Below are 20,000 nucleotides of genomic sequence, written 5' to 3'. Positions count from 1 at the left end.
ACCTCAGGTAACGTTTAGTCTTACCGTCAAAGACAGGTTATATCTTCTGCCAAAGCGACTATCTACTGATAGTTGTTTCATTTAGTCCAAGGGTTACCTCAGGTAACGTTAATCTCGTCAGAAGATAGTATATATCTACTACCAAAGCGACTATCAAGCTGACAATCACCCCGTTTTGTCCAAGGGTTACCCCAAGGAACGTTAATCTTATCGAAAGATAGGTTATATCTACTACCAAAGCAACTATCTAGCTGACAATTACACCGTTTTGCCCAAGAGTTACCTCAGGTAACATTAGCCTAGCATCAAACGACAGCAAGCAGGTATAACTCGTTATTTTATCGCCGGACGTATATAACGTAAAAACAGGGGTCCCTCAAGGTGCGCATCTCCGACGGTTTCGGGAAAACTCATGCCATCCCATTCAAATGCAGACACTTTGGCGTTGAGGGGGTTTCGTGGAAGGGCAGGCAAAGGGAAATATCAACCCTTTAGCCAGCAGGTGAGCCGTGTCTTCCTCTCCTCCTTGTTCTTCTTCTTCTTCATGATGGCCCATAGGATTCCTGATTCATATCGCTGAATCTGGTTGGGCTGCATGAAAGACGCAGTATCCTCCTCCTCCTCCTCCTCCTCCTCCTCCCGGATGCTGCAGGGTCCCCAAGATGATTGTGATGATACTGACGATGGTAATGATGACGGAAATTAGTGGTGGTGATGTGACGTATTCCTCAGATGCTCTAGAAGACCTCGGGAGTCTACTGGACGCTAAGCCAGCGACCCAAAACTTTCGTCTGCCGCAGATAAATTTCCATCTTTCCAGCGGCGCCCAGCTCTGTTAACCCTTTTCCGTCTCCCATGAGTCAACCTCAGAGATAATTGCACCCCAGGTCGCCATCTTGGCAGCAAGGAAGGGGGCTTTTACCTGCCAATTAGCGGCATTCCCCCAATTGTATCGCCATCATGAGAACCCTTTATGCTCGCCCCAACAGCCTGTTATTTGTTGTAAATATGATTGCATTAACGTCTCGAGTCTTTCTCGTTGCGAGTGCTGAACAAAGAATGGCTGTCGGAGGAGTCCTGTCGAAGAGCTGGGAAATGCGACCGGATACGGTTAACCTAACCCAGAAAAGAGGAGGACTTGGTCGTGTGGACTTGTTTGTCGGCTGTTCTCATTAAAGAGAGCCCGCTGAACGACACAGACTGGGAGGAACTCCTGAAGGAGAGTGAGCGCTGGGGGGCTCTCGTGCCCGCTGGGCAGTAGAGGGTATCGAGGACTATTTACTCTGTCGCACGCCAGACCGTTTCCTTCAAATAAGAGACTTTGAAAAAGGCTAAGGTACTGATTTAACGCAACCAAGAGCTAGCAAAGATTGCCAAGTGTTGAGAGCAGGGAGTTGTAGGCCAATAGGCCTAGTTTAAGTGGTTCTATCGAATAGAAGACTTTCAAAAAGGCGAGGGTACTGATTTAATGCAACTAAGAGCTAACAAAGATTGCGAAGTGTTAAGAGTAGGGAGTTGTAGGCTTATAGGCCTAGTTTAACTGGTACTATCGAATAGAAGACTTTGAAAAAGGCTAAGGTACTGATTTAACGCAACCAAGAGCTAACAAAGATTGCCAAGTGTTAAGAGCAGGGAGTTGTAAGCCTATAGGCCTAGTTTAACTGGTTCTATCGAATAGAAGGTTTTGAAAAAGGCGAAGGTACTGATTTAACGCAACTAAGAGCTAACAAAGATTGCCAAGTGTTAAGAGCAGGGAGTTGTAGGCCTATAGGCCTAGTAATATATACTTAACCGGTCCTCACTAGATTAATTTACCTCAGATTAACGATGTATTTTAACGTAGGCATTAAAAGTAATATAATCAATGCAACTGTTAAAGTGCAGGTTATTTAGTATATGAGAATAAAGTTCTATTTCATGAATACTTGGAGCATTCCTTAGCTATGTAGACCCCAAGAAGATATAAAAGTGGTATGGAAAGAGATACATTAGACATAATCTCGTTCAAAAATGACAGATAGACTTTGCCCTGAAGGAATGAAATGTTACTCACAAGCCATAAAAATGAGGAAAATTACCCCAATAGGCAATTATATCATCTCATTAACACTTACTGAAACGACGTGTCTGGTAAACTGTAATTAATCGCGGGAAGGACATCACAGCTGTCGTCCAATTCGAAAGCTGTAATCATTTTGTGGAAATGGTCAGATTGTACCTCTTGCTTCTGATAGTTGTAATAGGCCATTGCAGAGTCGTATCAATTTGTCTTACATATTTAGAAGTTCTGTACTGCATTGCCAACATGGAAGGTTGGAGAGGCGTTATAGTAAAAATTATTTTCTGTAATGGACGCTATTTAGCCTGGTTATCGAATGTCTAACCATCTGTGAATTACTCCTGAAAATAATGACAGAATAATGAGTCTATAGCGAGGGACAATGGGTGCCAATGAGGCCCAAAATACCCATATTTAACCCATACATGTTAGTGGACGCCCGTCTCTTCATGGTCAATTCTGATCAGCTTCTATTCATAACTCACAAATGAGCTGTAATCTTATCCTGACCTGCATTCATGCATGAATGAAGAAAGGAGGTCAAAGATCAAGGATACACTGACATCATCAAATATTAATAATAATAATGATAATAATAATAATACAGATCCGTCTGACAGGTCCAAATATCTCGTCGACCACCATTAATGTGACGCAGGTTTTTAACGCTAAATCAAACCACAAATATGCGAGCCGTTACATAGGTTATACCTCCTCCCTCAACTCAGCTCCCACAAGAAAATAAGCGTTTTCAATCTCCATTGGTTATCAATTTCGCAAAGATATAACTGCAGCGAAGCAAATTGAATGAATGGGATGCTATTACGCAGCAAAACGCCCCATGGGACTCCTTTAAACACTTAGGAATCCTGAAGGAACGTGTTAGCAACTTGGAAGTGAGTCAGTGAACGTAGCAGATCTGAAATCTAAGTACGAGTTCGGTCTCCAATCATTCATGAAGACGAGACGATGTAGATAACATTTTAGCCTTGTTATCTGATACTTTGATAGTTATTTTGATAGTTATCGATAACCCCAATCACTAATTAAGGCATTATTCATAATACCTCCCACGAGAATAGAGTGACTGAGCAGCTAAAACTCACTGGCGTCGCTATTCTAACCAGGAACTTTCATAATGTGCAGAGGCTGCCACCGATAACTCGTGAACTTTATTGTCCTCACGCCTTTTCGTATAACTTCGGGCGGGATTTCACAATACTTCGGGGGTGCCCAGGAGGAGGAGGAGGAGGAGGGTGTGAGAAACTCGAGAGGGATAGAGTAGCCACAGAGAGAGAGAGAGAGAGAGAGAGAGAGGAGATAGAGAGAGAGAGAGAGAGGCGCCGTGGCGGTGTCAGAAGTATTTTACCTCACTTGAATCGTTTAACCCGATTTCCCTAAAATTAGCGTCAGAAAATCAACCTTGACCTACGAATCTATTACCGCAGAGCGTCCTTCGGAGTCTAATAGATCCTCCTCAGGTGTCATCCTCAGCGGCTGAGAGGCCGTTGGATTGAGAGAGAGAGAGAGAGAGAGAGAGAAAAGCACTGATGACATTCATTTAACCCAGAAAATCATGTACTTGTAATAGGTCTACAGTAGACTTGTGTGTGTGTGAGAGAGAGAGAGAGAGAGGAGAGAGAGAGAGAGAGAGAGAGAGAGAGAGAGAGGGAGAGGAAATCATGCACTTGTAAATAGGTCTAAGGTAACACTTGTATGAGAGAGAGAGAAAAAAATCATGCACTTGTAATAGGTCTAAGGTGGACTTGTGTGAATGAGAGAGAGAGAGAGAGAGAGAGAGAGAGAGAGAGAGAGAGAGAAATATTGGCGCCACTTTTCAAGACTGGGCTCGGAATTTTCGGAATGTTGTCATTTCCTGCTGGGGTAAGTCCTGTCAGCGATCCGAAAGGCATTTAGCCTCTCTTTGTTGTGTATGGGGAAGAGGCTTGAACGCCTCTCTTAGCCTTTCTGCCGGACCGTTCGCTTGTAGTGACTTCGTTTGCTTATAGATTTCGATAATGAAGATAGGTTCAACATAGTCGTCGTTGCTGCCGTCAGCTGGTCAGTCAATTGTTTAGTCACTTGATAGGGTTAGGAATTTATATCTCGTTGTTGGCAACACTGAGGGAGAGAGATGTTCCTCATTCTCTCTCTCTCTCTCTCAACTGTCAAGAATTCTTTTTCAAAGTAAACATGAGTACTTGCAATTATCCAGCTGTAAATCTCTCTCTCTCTCTCTCTCTCTCTCTCTCTCTCTCTCTCTCTCTGAAATGTAACTAGGAAGACCTCTTACCCCCCATATCACTTGACCTTGTGACCTTATTTAGGCTGGCCATATTTCAACTGAAATATTTAGCAACTCATTTCCCTAGGGAATTTTGCAAGAGCTTATTTTTATATATATTTATATATATATATATATATATATATATATTTTTATATATATATATATCTATATATTAAAACTTTTTTAGTTTTATTTTATTATTTTTATTTTTACTCTTTTTCATTATTTATTTTATTAATTTTAACTGAAAATAATCAAAATAATGAAAATAATAAAAAAATTCAAATAACAACAATAAAATTGATATAAGAAAAAAAAATATGACGTAAAATTATTTTGCGTCAATTGAAATCAAATTTGCTGTAGATGAAAAATTGTTTTATGGTCGAAAATGAATAAAACAAATCATTGAAATAAAATTTACTTTTAACCAAAAAATTATTTTTATGATAAAATATTTTTGTGGTCGAAAAGAATTATGCAGTTTTTGGAATAAAATTTACTTTAGATACAAAAATACAAAAATAAATTAGTAAACAATTTGAGGACTCAAGAAGGTAAAGGAAAGAGAGAGAGAGAGAGAGAGAGACGATGGGAGGGGGGGGGTTGGGGGGAAGAATGTGATGGGTGGAAGGTGTATATCTATTCTTGGGAGCAAGAATGTGAGAAAGTCAAACTCAAGAATATGTTGGATCCGTAATGAGTCAGCAGTTTCGGTATGGAAGAATGTTGATATTGGACCGTGAATGTTTGAAACACTTGGAGGTAAATTCTAAGTTCTCTTGTTTGGTTAAGAGACCATTTCATTCAACATGAATGTTGTGTATGGTTAGATTTTTTGTATGCATGCGCAAACGGTTTATGTATATATATACTTATATTTTTATATATTTATATACATATATATACGTATATATATGCAATATGTATATGTGTGTCTATCCATAAAAGTGTATGTATCCTTATTTTGAAAATAATTTTTTGCTTTTTATAAACACTTGTACGTATATGTATACACATATACATACATACTAAAAAACTAGCTGATTAAATTCAATTTAGCATGCATACACTTCAGACATTATACATACAATATATACACACACATACATACATACATACGGACATAGTACAGATACATGCATACATACATACACCACCAAAAAAGTGTACCTAATTATCATAACAATCTACTCACAGGTATGCCAACACACACAGACACACACACACATATTCACACACCCACAAATCGGATAATATAAGTCTCCTATGTGTTTGTGCGCGCGCAGGCTCTCAAGTGCGCATGCGCACATTCTTCGGTTATCTAGGCCCAGCCCAAAATCCGGGATGTGAAAGGAACACATTAGAAAAAAAAGGATGCTGAGATTTGTAGGTCAAAAGTCGCCGGGGAGGAATCCTAAAAAAAAAAATAAAATAAATAAAAAAAAAAAAAATTAAAAGAATCGTATGTTACACATTTGATTAGAACGACTTGACTCAAGTCTTCAGTGGTTTAAAGGAATTTATTATTATTATTATTAATAGTAGTAGTAGTAGTAGTAGTAGTAGTAGTAGTAGTAGTAGTAGTATTCATTACTCAAAAATGCTCATAGCTTATTGTATAGCATGAGTTTTAAAATGGAGATACTTAGAAGAATTTATTATTATTATTATTATTATTATTATTATTATTATTATTATTATTATTATTATTATTATTACTCAAAAAAATGTCTCATAGCTCATTGTGTAGCATGAGTTTTTAAAACAAATGGAAATACTTAAAATTTAGTTATTTATTATTATTATTATTATTATTATTATTATTATTATTATTATTATTATTATTATTATTATTATTATTATTACTCAAAAATCCTCATAGCTCATCGTATAGCATGAGTTTTAAAATGGAGAAACAAATGTATTTAGATATATTTAAAAATATTTAAAAACATATCTATTTTTAGATATATTTGTACCCATATGTAACTGTGGATTTTTTTCTTTTATTATTATTATTATTATTATTATTATTATTATTATTATTATTATTATTATTATTATTATTATTATGATTATTATTATTATTCATAAGATGAAACCTATTCATATGGAACAAGCTCACCACAGGGGCCATAGCTTGAAATTCGAAGATTCAGATGAATGGTGTTATTAATTATTTTATTATTATTATTATTATTATTATTATTTTATATTATTATTATTATTATTATTATTATTATTATTATTAAATTATTCTTATTCAGAGGATGAGCCCTAGTCGTATGGAACCAGCCCATAAAAGGGACCATTGACTGAAAATTCAAGTTTCCAATGAATTAATGTGCTTGTTTGAGAGATGTTACAGAAGGTAATACGAAATACAGAAAGAGGAGATCGCTTATAAAAATAAATTCTCAAGTTAATGAACAGTTAGAAGAAGAAGAAGAAGAAGAAGAAGAAGAAGAATTTGTTAGGTCACAGAATTGACTGAGATAACTGTGAATTAGGTATCCAATAGCGAAGAAAAAAGAAGAAGAACAAGAACAAGAAGAAATGGAAGAAACGCAACTTCAAGAATAAAAAAAAAAAGACTCGCAGCTCAATTGCTTAAACACAAGACGAGCGCAAGAGGTAATGAATACCATATACACTACCAGTGGTCAAAGGCATTCTTCTTCTTGAAGACCGAGGCCCAGCAGCGACTGTGGGAAAACATTCCAAGAATGCGGCCTCCTGGAAATCCAGCGCGAGCCTCTCTGGAAGGATCCAGCGAGGAGCGAAAAGCGGCGCTGGAAGACCGTGATTTCATTGCACAGATATGTTCCGTGGTGCTCGCTTGCTTGCTTGCTTGCTTGCTTGATCGAGTCCCGATTCGAAACGCCCTTGTAGGTCGACGAATTTTGACGGGAGGGTTTGACAGAGGGGTCGCCTTTTGAATTTTCGGCGAGAGGTATGCGCTGCGCATGCGCCCTGACACGTTTCCAGACACACCCTATCGATAGTATGCGCATCCGCCTGCATACCTATGCGGGTATGCATGAACTTCGCCCTTAGCTATTAAGTATAAGTGCCCGTTTTTGCAAATAATAAAGAAATAAATAAATAAGCTGACCTTAGTTCTAAAAGTACCTTTTTAGCCATTTTTAAAACCTGGGAAGAGCTATACAAGCTGAAAAGTAGTAAATGACTGACCTTTTTTTTTTTCTTTAACCTGTCAGGGAAAGTGGGTCAAACTCGTTCCTAGCTCAGGGCAACCGGAAGTTAAACTTGAAGGTATATACGATCTATTCCGGCCACATTCTTGTGGGAATTGTAAGATGGGCGTCTCCTTGTACTCGACTCAGTCGCGTTCCACTGACCAAATTTGAAAACCCATGGCCATTTTTGGGAATTCAGAAACACCTCCCCCTGAACTGAGATTTTTGAAACGACAATCAAAAATCAGAGAGTTCCATTGTGACCTAACAATCTTACCTTACAATCTGTGTGTGTGTGTGTGTTTGTCTGTACGTTGGTATACTAATCCCTCAAGGATGCTGACTCACTTAAATCTCTGAGGGAGATGAATAGTGACTGGTGACCCCCTACCAAATTTGGTAAGGAATATTCAACCCTCCTTCTCCTTCTTCTTCTGCGCCTACATTTCCATTTGAATGTAATTAACATCTCCCAACTGCTCTTCTTGTGGTACTACAGATTGAAAAGAATGGGGTGTTATAATTTTTTAAAGGCTGGGCTTTGAGTTACTTTATCGTAATGGGGCGTCTGGTATGTAATGGGGGTTGCAAGATAGAGTGCATTGTTAACATTCTCAATATTTGACTCATTTGAAGTGTCTGTGTGGTTTGGTGTGTGTCTATAATTGTGTGTATATATATTATTCTATATTATATATAATTATCTATATTATTATATTATATATTATATATAGATATATATATACATATATCTGTGTGTGTGTGTGTGTGTAGAGAGAGAGAGAGAGAGAGAGAGAGAGAGTAGACTACTGGACCCGCATTTTGACAGATCCTTAGTACCATGGTACTAAATTTGCCACCCACCCCCAGCCCCCACCATTCCACCCAGCCCTGACTGGCTGTTAGCATTACCTGTTAAAAGAAAAAAAAAAACTGAGTCTCGCAGCCTCACCCCTTGCACATCTCTAAAGAAGAGAGAAACAAGTGAAGTTAGATAAACAAACTGACGATAGAGAGAGAGACAACAGTTACGAAACCACGAAGAAACACTACAACGCTGACTCAAACATGAGTCTAAACATACCAGCGCGATTTCCGTGAATAATCACGCCCCGATGACCGCAATCGCTGTGACGCCAGGTCACTTAAAATCAAATTGGGCCGTGAATGAATGTATAATGCCGTGGGAGACGAAGGCGGGAGGAAAAGTCTACTTCAAGAAGGAAGCGACCAATGATGAAGGATTATACAGCGGTTGGATGACGTCACAGAGACCTCTGACGGCGAAAGTCAGAATTGGAGGATCTTCATAACTTGAGGATAAGGGGGAGGCGTGGGTTGGAAGGGGGTGTGATAAGAACAGGTGATTGGTAAAAGGCCACAAAAGCAGAGCAGATGGGAGGTAGAAGGAACGTAGGAAAGAATCTTGGATGCCTCCAAGCTGTAAATATATCTATAGTACTATACCTCTTCTCTGTCACACAGAGAGGTATTAGTACTATAATGTTTCATCTCTGTCATACAGGATCTGTCAAGATGTGGCACTCTCTGTCAAAACCTCTTCAAGGCGCGGCAATGGGAAAGAATACAAGGAGAATACAGAGCGATGCAATAGCATTTAAGGCCCCAGAATCAGCGTTGTTTACAGATGAGTCAAGCAGCCTGTTCTATTGTGAGATCACCGGGCGCGAGAATTCTACTTTACACACCCTGAGGCCGTTTTAGAGTTTATGGATCAGTGGATTTGCCTGCTGCATACTTGGTATCTTTCTTTCTTTCTTTTTACACATATATACTCACTCCTACGTGGGAAAGTTATAAACGGCTCGCAGACTAAGTGATAAATAGAATACACTTGCAGCTGAACAGAATGCACTTCAGGGAAGACGCCACGGCTATTGCCAAAAGTATTAAGGATTAAGTGGTGTGTGTTGGTGTCCCGACTTATTTCTGTGGGCAGAGATTTGGTCAGCGCTTTGCTCAATGAATCCAGGGGTATTTTTATTGTGTTTAGAGAACGTATAATGTTTATTCATTCTCCAACGGAAGCGTTTGTTCTAAGCATGGCTTCGTATAATGGCCTATAGGCATACATAGCTCACACGCACCTCTGTTGCTAGACCTACCTCCTGACGTCTTTTTACCCAAGGTCTAGCTTGTTTTTACCAACTTCTCTGGCTTCGATTTCGCTGAATGATGATTTCTCTCTTTTGCCACGAATGCAGAGATTAATTCTGGGCTTTATTTTCGAGAAAAAGTTCACTAAATGCTGCTCCCTCTCCTTTGTTCATGAAGTTATAGGCGCCAAACTGTCATTGAGTCTAGAGTTAGTTCTGCAGGCAGGCGTTACAGATTTTTATTTACTGTTTTCTAAAATTATAAATAATATCTCTCTCTTCCTTTCCCTCCTCCTCCTCCCCTTCTTCTTCTTCTTTAGATTATTAATAAACATTTGAAGGCTTGAGTCTGCGTCGTCGGGATAGATAGGCTAATGTTTCTTGTTGCAATTGCTAATTCGACTGAATTTGGAAGAAACCTATGACAATAGCGAGTACCTGAGCCAGTTTTAATCAGTGATAAATTAAAAAATATGACGCACGCTAATATATATATATATATATATATATATATATATATATATATATATATATATATATATATATATATGTATATATAAATATATATATATATATATATATATATATATATATATATATATATATATATATATATGTATATATATATATACGTATATAGTATATATATATATATATATATATATATATATATATATATATATATATATATATATATGTATATATATATATATATATATATATATATATATATATATATAAGTAGATAGATAGATATGTGAGATAGAGAGAGAGAGAGAGAGAGAAAGAGAGAGAGAGAAGAAAGCAGATGCAATAGTACTAGTTTGTTTATTGCCTGACTAGGAGTCATCGCAGTCACTTTGGGTCACCCCTGGCGGGTGTGGGGCGGGGGGCGAGTTATTGCGGGTGAGTGAAAGGACTTCGTTCGTCGCCAGGACCCTTGACAGGATTAATATAGGACACTCTGCGTCCAGAGGAGATGCATCCGTTTGTTAGTGTAATGATTCACGGTTTTCTTAGAACGGTTTTCCTCTTTTTCTTTCTTTCTTGCTCCGTAGCTGAGTCTAGTTGGAGATTTATGTTTTGCTTATAATTATTGTTGCTTATAAGGAGGATTTTAAAACCATTAATCATTATGGATTTCTAAGAAATGAATTTTTTGTTTTTGTGTTTTTATATTTTTTTTTCCTCTCTCTCTCTCTAAAGATCAGTCTAGATGGATTTTTATTTTTGAAATATATTTCTTATAATTATTTTTTATTCTTTTTATTTTCTAGTTTCTTTTTCTTTAAACAATTTTTCTTTCTATTTCTTAATTTTTCTTTAAATTTTTTCCATAAGTCATTTTTCATTTTTTATATTTCTTTAGGTTATTCTCTACTTTTGAATATTTTTTATTTTCCTTTAAGTCATTTTTTTCTTTAAATTGAATTTTTTGTTTTTTCTCTTTTTCTTTAAATATTTTCTTCAGATTATTTTCAATTTTTTATTTTTCTTTTAGTTTTTTTTCAAATTATTTTTTTTTATTATTTCCCTTTAAATTTCTATCTTAAAATTATTTTCTTTATTTTTGTCTTTTCTTTAGATCGTTATTTTCTTTCAAATATGTTTTTTTATTATTTTTTCCTTTTTTTCCAAATTATTTTTTCATATTTTATTTTCATTTAAAATTTTCCTTTAAATTATTTATTTTATTTTTTTATTTCCCTTTAAAAAATTTTCAAATCACTTTTTCATTTTTTTCTTTAGAAATTTTCCTTTGAATTATTTTTTTTATCTTTTTATTTTCCTTTATAAACTATTTAGGATCTTTGAGGAAAAAAACCGAACCACGTGACGTCACGTGACGTCTTGTCTCTTGAGTGCACCAGTACTCGAAGAGCCAAACTTGGTGATTAAGGAATGATTCATGATTCGTGAGAATATAATTATTATGTTTTCCTCTCTCTCTCTCTCTCTCTCTCTCTCTCTCTCTCTCTCTCTCTCTCTCTGTTTTTTTAGGAGAAAGATTCATAAACAAAAATATACAAGTAATTAGATGAGTCGTTGATAACATGTGATTTTGTAGTTTACTTTACTTATCTTTAATGTTTATTGGTCATTACAATAAATGAATTAAACACTGTTTATTGCTTTAGTACTCTAATGTACTTATATATATTTTTGGGGTCATTACAATAAATAGATAAACCACTGTTTATTGCTTTTGTACTCTAATTTACTTATATATATTTTTGGTAATAATTGCAATAAATAGATAAACCACTGTTTATTGCTTTTGTACTCTGATTTACTTATATATATTTTTGGGGTCATTACAATAGATAGATAAATCACTTTATTGTTTTTGTACTAAAATTTACTTATATATATTTTTGGGGTCATTACAAAAATGAATTAATAAACCGATGTTTATTGTTTTTATACTTTAGTTTACTTATGTGTCTTTGTTTTGAGTCATTACAATAAATTGATAAACAACTTTTTATTGCATTTGTACTTTCATTTACTTATACGTCTCACTTATTTATTACTCATTACAATAGATAAACAGCTTTTTATTGTGCTCATATTTTTATTGCAGTACATTTTATATAGTTTTTTGGTAATTACAATAAATAAACCGCTGTTAATTTTGTTCATATTTTTATTCACTTATCTTTCGTTTTTTTTACCTATTTTGGTCATTACAATACTTTTTATAACAAGGATTGGCTCCAGATAAGGCTAAACTATCAATCACTGCCAAGTCTACCCTCAAACAGCTGAAGCGAGGATGAACATCCCGTGCAGGATATTTCCGAGGAATTAGATGCTTCATATACCTCTACGCTAGGCTGTCCAACTTCTCTTACTTTGTTCTGCTTCAATTTCCATCCATGAGAGTTCATAAATACGACTCAGAGGACTCGCTAAATTGATAATAATAATAATAATAATAATAATAATAATAATAATAATAATAATAATAATAATAATAATAATAATAATAATAATAATAATAATCTTTGATCGGAAAAGAAAAATACGGCTATGGTAAATATCTTAAAGCCACTGGTTTTTGTTCGTTTGTCATTGTAGATATCTTCAGTAAGAAAAGTCCTTATACGACTAAACTATATATTAAAAGTAAACGCATTGTTTGCGTGACGTCACTGGGAATATATTATAAACATAAATACGCAGGCGACTTAGTTCTCGCTAAACTACCTTATAACTTAAAAAATTTGTTCTTGGAGACGTTATGGATGCTTGACAACTATTTCATTAAAAAAAAGTAATAGCGTTCACTTTTTATATAATATTAATGTCGCATTACTGCCTGAAATAGTCAGCTATTAGCGTAAGGTATATTTAAAGATTCTTAGAACCACTCTACCCTTTCATTCATTTCTAAGCTTCCTGCTTTGCCCATTGCGACCCAAAACCAATAACCTTTCGTCGCTAAGACAAGAAGCATGCTTATGAGCTTGCCTAAGCGCGCGCATATTCACCCCCACCTGTTATTTTCGTTGATAAACTCACCTGAATTGGAGTATGATAATCCGCGCGGGAGAGAGGAGAGAGGAGGAGGAGGGTTCTCCGTAAGTCAATCTCATTGGCAACTATCGGTTTCTGGGAAGCATCTCTGTCTCCCCCTCACCCCTACCCCCTCCCCTACACCCTCCTACTTCCTCCTCCCCTTCCGACCTCTTCCCCCCCTCCTCCGCATACACCATCCTCCTCCACCCGCGTATATGTACCTTTCCGGGGATTCTTCTTCAACCTTTGCCAACTATGCCATTGAGTATGCTGTGGGCGGTTGAGTGAAAGGGGAGGTGGGGTGGGGTGGGAGGGGGGAGGAGGAGGGGGTGTAACCACCACACGATTCGGAGAAAACGGAATGCTTACGGTTATGGCATGTGAAACAGATATTTCTTCTTCTTCTTCTTCTTCTTCTGTTTTTTTAACAAGTTCTGGGAGGTGGTAACGTCTTTTACGCTCTCCGCGAGGTGCGAAATGAATCTGGGGGGTTTTTGCGTATGATGGATTCATGAGAAATTTGCTACACCAGAAGTTTCGTAGGATGAGCTTTTAAGATTGGCTCTGGGAGGCTGGCCTAGCTGTCCAGATCCAACATGGTTCATAAACACGTTTTGTAAACATGGTTGTTTATCTACGCATTTACGTAACTTAACGTAACCTAGTGATAAGGTTGAAAAACTCTTTATAATAGCGATTTAATCGTAGTTACGATAACATCAGTCATATTCACTTCGTCATCAATAGCCCTACGAGCATCTTTGCTCTAGAAAAAACGTGAGACTTTCATTGGCGCCAGAAAATGATTGTAACTTTCTTCTTCTTTTTCAGATCCCCGCGAATGGAACGCGAACCACATTTCCTCGTGGTTGAAGTGGTTTAAGAAGGAATTTCGCATCAAAGCCAAAATAGACAGTAAGGATCTCCCAGACACAGGTAAGAAAAGAATATTGGTACGATTAGCCCTTCTTAGGCCTATACGTAAAGCTTATAATAAGCCAATCAGAAATCAGTCGAACACTCTTACAGACATTGCAAATTCCTATCTGCTATAAGTAGTCTTTTATATTCTGTCTTCCTGGTCATTTTGAGACCTTCCTCTCCTCTTTCCTGATCTGTAACACCTTAATTTTCAATCAATCAACCTTTCTCCTTCCCCACGAGTGAGAGATAAGTTGTGTAAACGGTAATTTGCAACAGCAAATGAAAACCGTTATCAAAAATTATTGTTATAATGTTTTCAGTTTTCATGTAAGTGATGTCTTAATAATGAGATATAGTTGTAAGCAAGGAAGGAAGACTGACCACTATATATTAGAACTGTTTTCACCTTTCAAAAGCAGTACAAAAATGGGACTGTTGATTGGCTTGTTGCCACTGAATAACTGCTGTCATCAATGCATCAAACAAGATCATTTCCGTTGTAGGTTGACGCGTTAATAATCGTGAATGACAGCGCCTTAGTAATGGCTTATGCCATTAATACATACCTTTTGCAAGTACACTTGGTCTATTCTTATACAAGTCTCGTTTAGTTTTCGAGTCTAAGTTACTCTTTGAAAAAGCTCAATATACCACTGAAAAAAATATATGGCTTCGTAAAAGATAGATTTCAGTAATGATAGCTCATTACAAAGTTCTTTTACAGCATTCGAAGAAAGATTTGCCTCACATTTAGACCTATACAAAGACGTTTTTTTTTCGAAACTGTAGTACCATATCGTATTTTTCCAAATGCCAGAGAACAAACGTCATGAATTTAAACCAAGAAAGAACGATAATTTAACATAGCTGATATATTCACGAAGCTGAGTGAATGTAACTCAAGTCTTACTTGAGTGAATTTATAATGAAACAAGATTCAGTGTAGCTGACAAGATTCTTACCGAAGTAATGCAATTCACCGCTACAAAGGACTTGTTATCAAGCATTAGGCACCGCGGTATTACTGAAGTTAATTACTAATTAATGTTACTTATAGACATATTTAAAGTTCTACCTTTTCAAAAGATATCTATAATATAGGTCATCGACAACGACAAAATCACTGAATCAGGTGGTATACGTTGTGGTATCTGAAATAGGGCTAACTTTAAATTATGAAAATCATTTATAATTCTTTACAAATGATGGGTAAAAGTATTCATAATGAGTCTATCAATATTTGCTATGAATAATTATATGGATGATATTCATTTGGTAAACAAATATTCCTTAATGGCGTACATAGTTTGATGTACAAAATGCGTTCTTATGTAATGTTTTGCCACTTAATTCTCTCTCTCTCTCTCTCTCTCTCTCTCTCTCTCTCTCTCTCTCTCTCTCTCTCTCTCTCTTCCTGTCAGTCATAAATCTTTAAGAGGATAAACATATGAATGAAGCAATAGGTATTAAGTATCATGTGTAGTACGTTTGTGTCAGTACACACCACAGGCACGCGCGTGTACTATGTATCAGTGTACTGTGTTCAATATACACAAACATATAACATCCACTGGAAGTGGGTTGACATCCTTCCTTTTATTAAAAAAAATAAAATAGAATAAAAAGTCTGCAGCTATTTTACAATCTTGGGGAAATTCCTAGCAATTGCCATATTCCTTTCTTCGTCTGGGTCTCCCTCTCTCTCACCCTCTCACTCTCTCTCCCACGTCGCTGAAAAGATGGCTCGTGATATGAAATCGTTCTTTTAAACGCCTTCAGTAATACCTATACGACAGCCCGACGACCCCATGGCTAGGCGTCGTGACTGAGGTCGTGTGAAGTATAACATCAATTAATTCTTGGCAAGCAGTGGTTCCTGCGACTTTACTAATTATTGCATAATGGACGTGAATTCTTTGAATACTTACGTTTTTGTTTCGTTTCAGCCCTGGGAAGACCTAGAACAATATGGGATATGAATTAATTTAACTTAAATTCATGTTTATTATGATTTCTTTTAATATTTATGTTTTAATTTTGCGTTACCTGTTGGGGAGACCTAGACCAATATGGGATATGAATTCATTAACGTAAATTCAATGCTTAATATGATTCCTTTTCATATTTACGTTTTGTTTTTGCGTTATCCCTTAGGGAGACCTAGATCAATATCGGTCTTGTCAGTTTAGGCTGAAATATGAGGTTATGGGTCTATTGTTCTTGCTCAAGAATTTCCTCTCAAACTGTCAGCTGGGGACATGAATGAATATTTGATATCAATGCTTTCATGCTTTCACTATTTATGTTTTTGTTCCGTGTTACCGTTTGGGAAGACCTAGACCAGCATTAGCTCTATTAATTTGGGCTAAAATACGAAGTTATGAGGCTACAAACATTCTCAAGACAACTGCCTCTCTTGCCGTATTAGGCAACGCTGCTCACAGGACAACCACCTTGCTGCTATTGTCATTCCCGACTTCGCTACAGGAGAACGGAAGTGCATATCTTCCTCCTGTGGGTATCGGAAGCTGCTTCTTGGCACCCTGTTGGAGTGCAGTATTATGCCCACACCGTACCCTCCCCCTTCCCCACCTGCCCAAATCATTATCACAACACTTTCGCGCTGGTGGGGGCCACCTCTTCTCGGTAAATCTCGCATATTTCGCATTCCGGAACTTCGGCAACCTCCCCAGCGCTGCCGTTCATTCACTGTTGATATTATGAAAAAAAAAAATGAAAGAATCTGTTCAAAGTTTGCTTTGTTACATTGTTGAATCTCGTAGGTAAAGTCCCTCACTGAGCAGCGTCAAAGTAAATACTGAGAGAGCTGCCAGAAAGCAAGAGAGCATTCGAGGGAATGATTCGTTTACCCTAGACCTATGTTGACTTATTTTGCAACGAAAATTGACTTTAATTTCACGTGTTACACATGAAATCACTTCTCGTGTTATATAAGCTTCGACCTTCATCCATAAACACTGGTATCTACGAAATTTAACACGGTAACATGACGAAATCATCACCCCTTCTCAGCTCTGTCAAATATAACACGGCAGCAGGCAGCTGCTGGTCTTTTTGGCAATGCTGAGATTGCTCCTGTTGCTTATATGCGATTGTTCCCTGTAAACGCTCCTTCCTCCTTTGCTTCTGATTTTAATGGCATTTTTTCCGTTGCTTTGTCAGCATTATATAGATTATTTGAATTAAACTTTGTACGCTTTTAATCTTGACTTATTTTATGTTTCATGACATTTTCTGTGATATGCAAAAGCTTTTCAAGGTTCAGACCATAAAAGGGGCTTATCGTGTTAACGGTGCTGTATTATTTGATAGTTCGTCTGCACGTATAATGCAAATCTGCATTTCGAAGTAACACTTCTAATGGTAAATGCAACTTCTTCTCCACCCCCCTCCGCCCGCCCGCCCCCCTAGACGAACCAGGATTGATAAAGACGCATGTCGCAACTGACCGGTAATAGAAAATTTAAGAAAACATAGTACAACTTATTTTTAGTGTGATCTGGAAATATGTTACCTCTCTTTTTTCATGCATGTTTAAGATCAACTTCTAGTCTTATGCAACACTGGGAAGGGAGTTTATGTATAATATGTATATATAATATACTATATATATTATTATATATATATATATATATATATATATATATATAATAATTTAGCTTTAGGCTGAACCCAATCACCCTTAAATCTAGTCAGGGTCGATAACGAAAGTTACAAGTTACCTGACCCACTCTCCTCTCTCTCTCTCTCTCTCTCTCTCTCTCTCTCTCTCTCTCTCTCTCCTTCTTCTTCTCTTCTTCTTCTCTCTCTTCTTCTCTCTCTCACTCTCTCTCACTCATCAAAGTTTTTCCCCAACCTTTTTTTTTTCTGCTTCTTTTTTTTATTGAAGGTTTTACCCCACACGTGGCAGCGGTGAATACCCATCTCAGAGGAGGTAGTGGTTACAGGGAAAAAAACCTCTGCATGATGGGGAAAGTACAGAGTGACTTTTACGGCCTTGTAATGAGGGTATAGTCGTATAGCTCACCGGGTCAGAAGTAGTATTTACCGGCATTGATCTAATCTTTTGGTTATGTTCCTATATATATATATATATATATATATATATATATATATATATATATAAATATATATATAATCCCCCTGATTTTATTTTCTCTCTGTTATTTTCTTTTTATTGGTGATAAGTCAATTGGTTCTATGGACATAAAAGATGTAGGATAGTCTATTTAGAATAGTCGTATTGGTTCTATGGCCATAAAAGATTTACTCTGTTTTTTTCCATCTGTCCATCCACGTGTGGTGTTTTCGCGTGGTAACACTGCGTCCCAGGCTTTAATTAGTTACGCTATGTGTAAGTTTTAGGTAAATAAAAAGATATCTGGGTGTACATTTGCAACTAAAAAGTGTTTTAATAATTTGCTGTATACAAATGACACCGTTAATATTCGAAATAGGATATTATTTAAAGCCCCAGAAGCAGTGTTACCATGCACAAACACCACAGGCAGATGAACAGATGGAAAAAAACAGAGTATAGTCTCATAACAGACGCAATCTTAGCAAACGTGTCCTCAGTAATAGTAGTAGTAGTAGTACTAAGAGGGATGTGTGTCTTTAAAACGGCTCTCTATTCCTTCCTGCTTTCGAGAAATCGGCTCTAAATTACCGGCTTGAAGGGAGCTAGGGCAGGTTTGGGTAGGCCACACGCCAATACGGTCGAGCCTTCTGAGAATGTGAATGGTTGCTAGCCTAATGGGTCTTCGTGGTGGTAACATTCAGTCCAATATATTTATGATTTTATCATCGTTTCTTTGCTCTCCTGGTGTATGAGTGGTTTTGTAGCAATTCTATTTATTCGAATCAACGGCAGACTTTGTGCACTATCTAGAAATGCTTTTTATACATCTTGCGCACAAAGTTTACTTCAGATCAGAAGTAACGGTATGTGATCCATATGATTCGTCTTGAGTAAAGGAAACACATGTTGAGCTCTTTCTGATAAAGCCTTAGCTTAATGGTTGAGATCAGCCCTTCTTCACAAGTTGAGTTCCATTATCCATGAGCCTAATGTCGTAGATTGAATCATAGTGTGTTGTCTCGTAGGTTGTCTATTTGTGAAAACTCCTGAGACCAGCGTTTATCATTTTTCATAATTCTTACGCTGGTCGCTCCTAGTACCAAGAAGTTGTCTCATGGGAAATATTGCCTTTCTTTTACAGGATGTTCTGCACTTTCAGAGAGAATCTTATAAGATAATCTGATACGTGTTATAAATTTATGTTATAAATTTATCATTCCTAGCTGACACTCTGCACTAACTTTTAACCATCAAAGTCAGTAGTATTAAACACGGTGATGACAAAATAGGAAAAACAACTGAAGCTTTCCTTATTTGTAACAAGTGCGGTTTGTAATAAATCATGCAATTGAATTACAGATTACAGATAAAAAATACAGTCCTTCCTAGGTAGAATATTCAATTTGAACACAATCATCTTGCCTCATGTATGTTATACCCGGGGATTCCTCTGCTACCTTCCTCCTGTGGGGAGTATCGCTGCCCCAATGTGACAGTTTTGCCCCTGACTAAGTCTGTGTCCTTTTATATTGTTCATTCGGAGTAGTATTCTTTGAAGGCTAATAAGGTATCTCATTCGAGCTGCATTACTACAGATCTCCTTGAGAAGTTTGCTGATGAACTAGCTCTGGTGTTTAGCTTAACCTAGGCCCAGTTCTTGACAATTAATCCTAAATTGTATACTTGGCCTTATTCACGTATGCTTTCCTTATTTGCAAGAAGTGATGGACTGTCATTTATTATAAATAAGTTAAATTTTACCTCATCAGTATACCATACTTAGGAA

At 36.8% G+C, this 20,000-nt stretch overlaps 1 protein-coding gene across 1 annotated transcript in view; it reads left to right on the top strand.

Moving 5' to 3' along the window:
• LOC135200630 (uncharacterized) overlaps positions 1-20,000 on the top strand; it is a gene marked incomplete at its 5' end in the record, with an annotated part of 90,585 nt that overhangs the window by 38,208 nt on the left and 32,377 nt on the right. The window contains one exon of the mRNA XM_064229240.1: positions 14,020-14,124. Within this exon, the coding sequence (XP_064085310.1) occupies positions 14,020-14,124 (105 nt within the window). The remainder of the gene's footprint in view (positions 1-14,019; positions 14,125-20,000) is intronic.

Source organism: Macrobrachium nipponense, chromosome 27, assembly GCF_015104395.2.
Source record: "Macrobrachium nipponense isolate FS-2020 chromosome 27, ASM1510439v2, whole genome shotgun sequence".
NCBI classification, from domain to species: domain Eukaryota; kingdom Metazoa; phylum Arthropoda; class Malacostraca; order Decapoda; family Palaemonidae; genus Macrobrachium; species Macrobrachium nipponense.
Note: the sequence above shows the minus strand (reverse complement) of the source record. Positions and strands in the feature narration are given on the sequence as shown.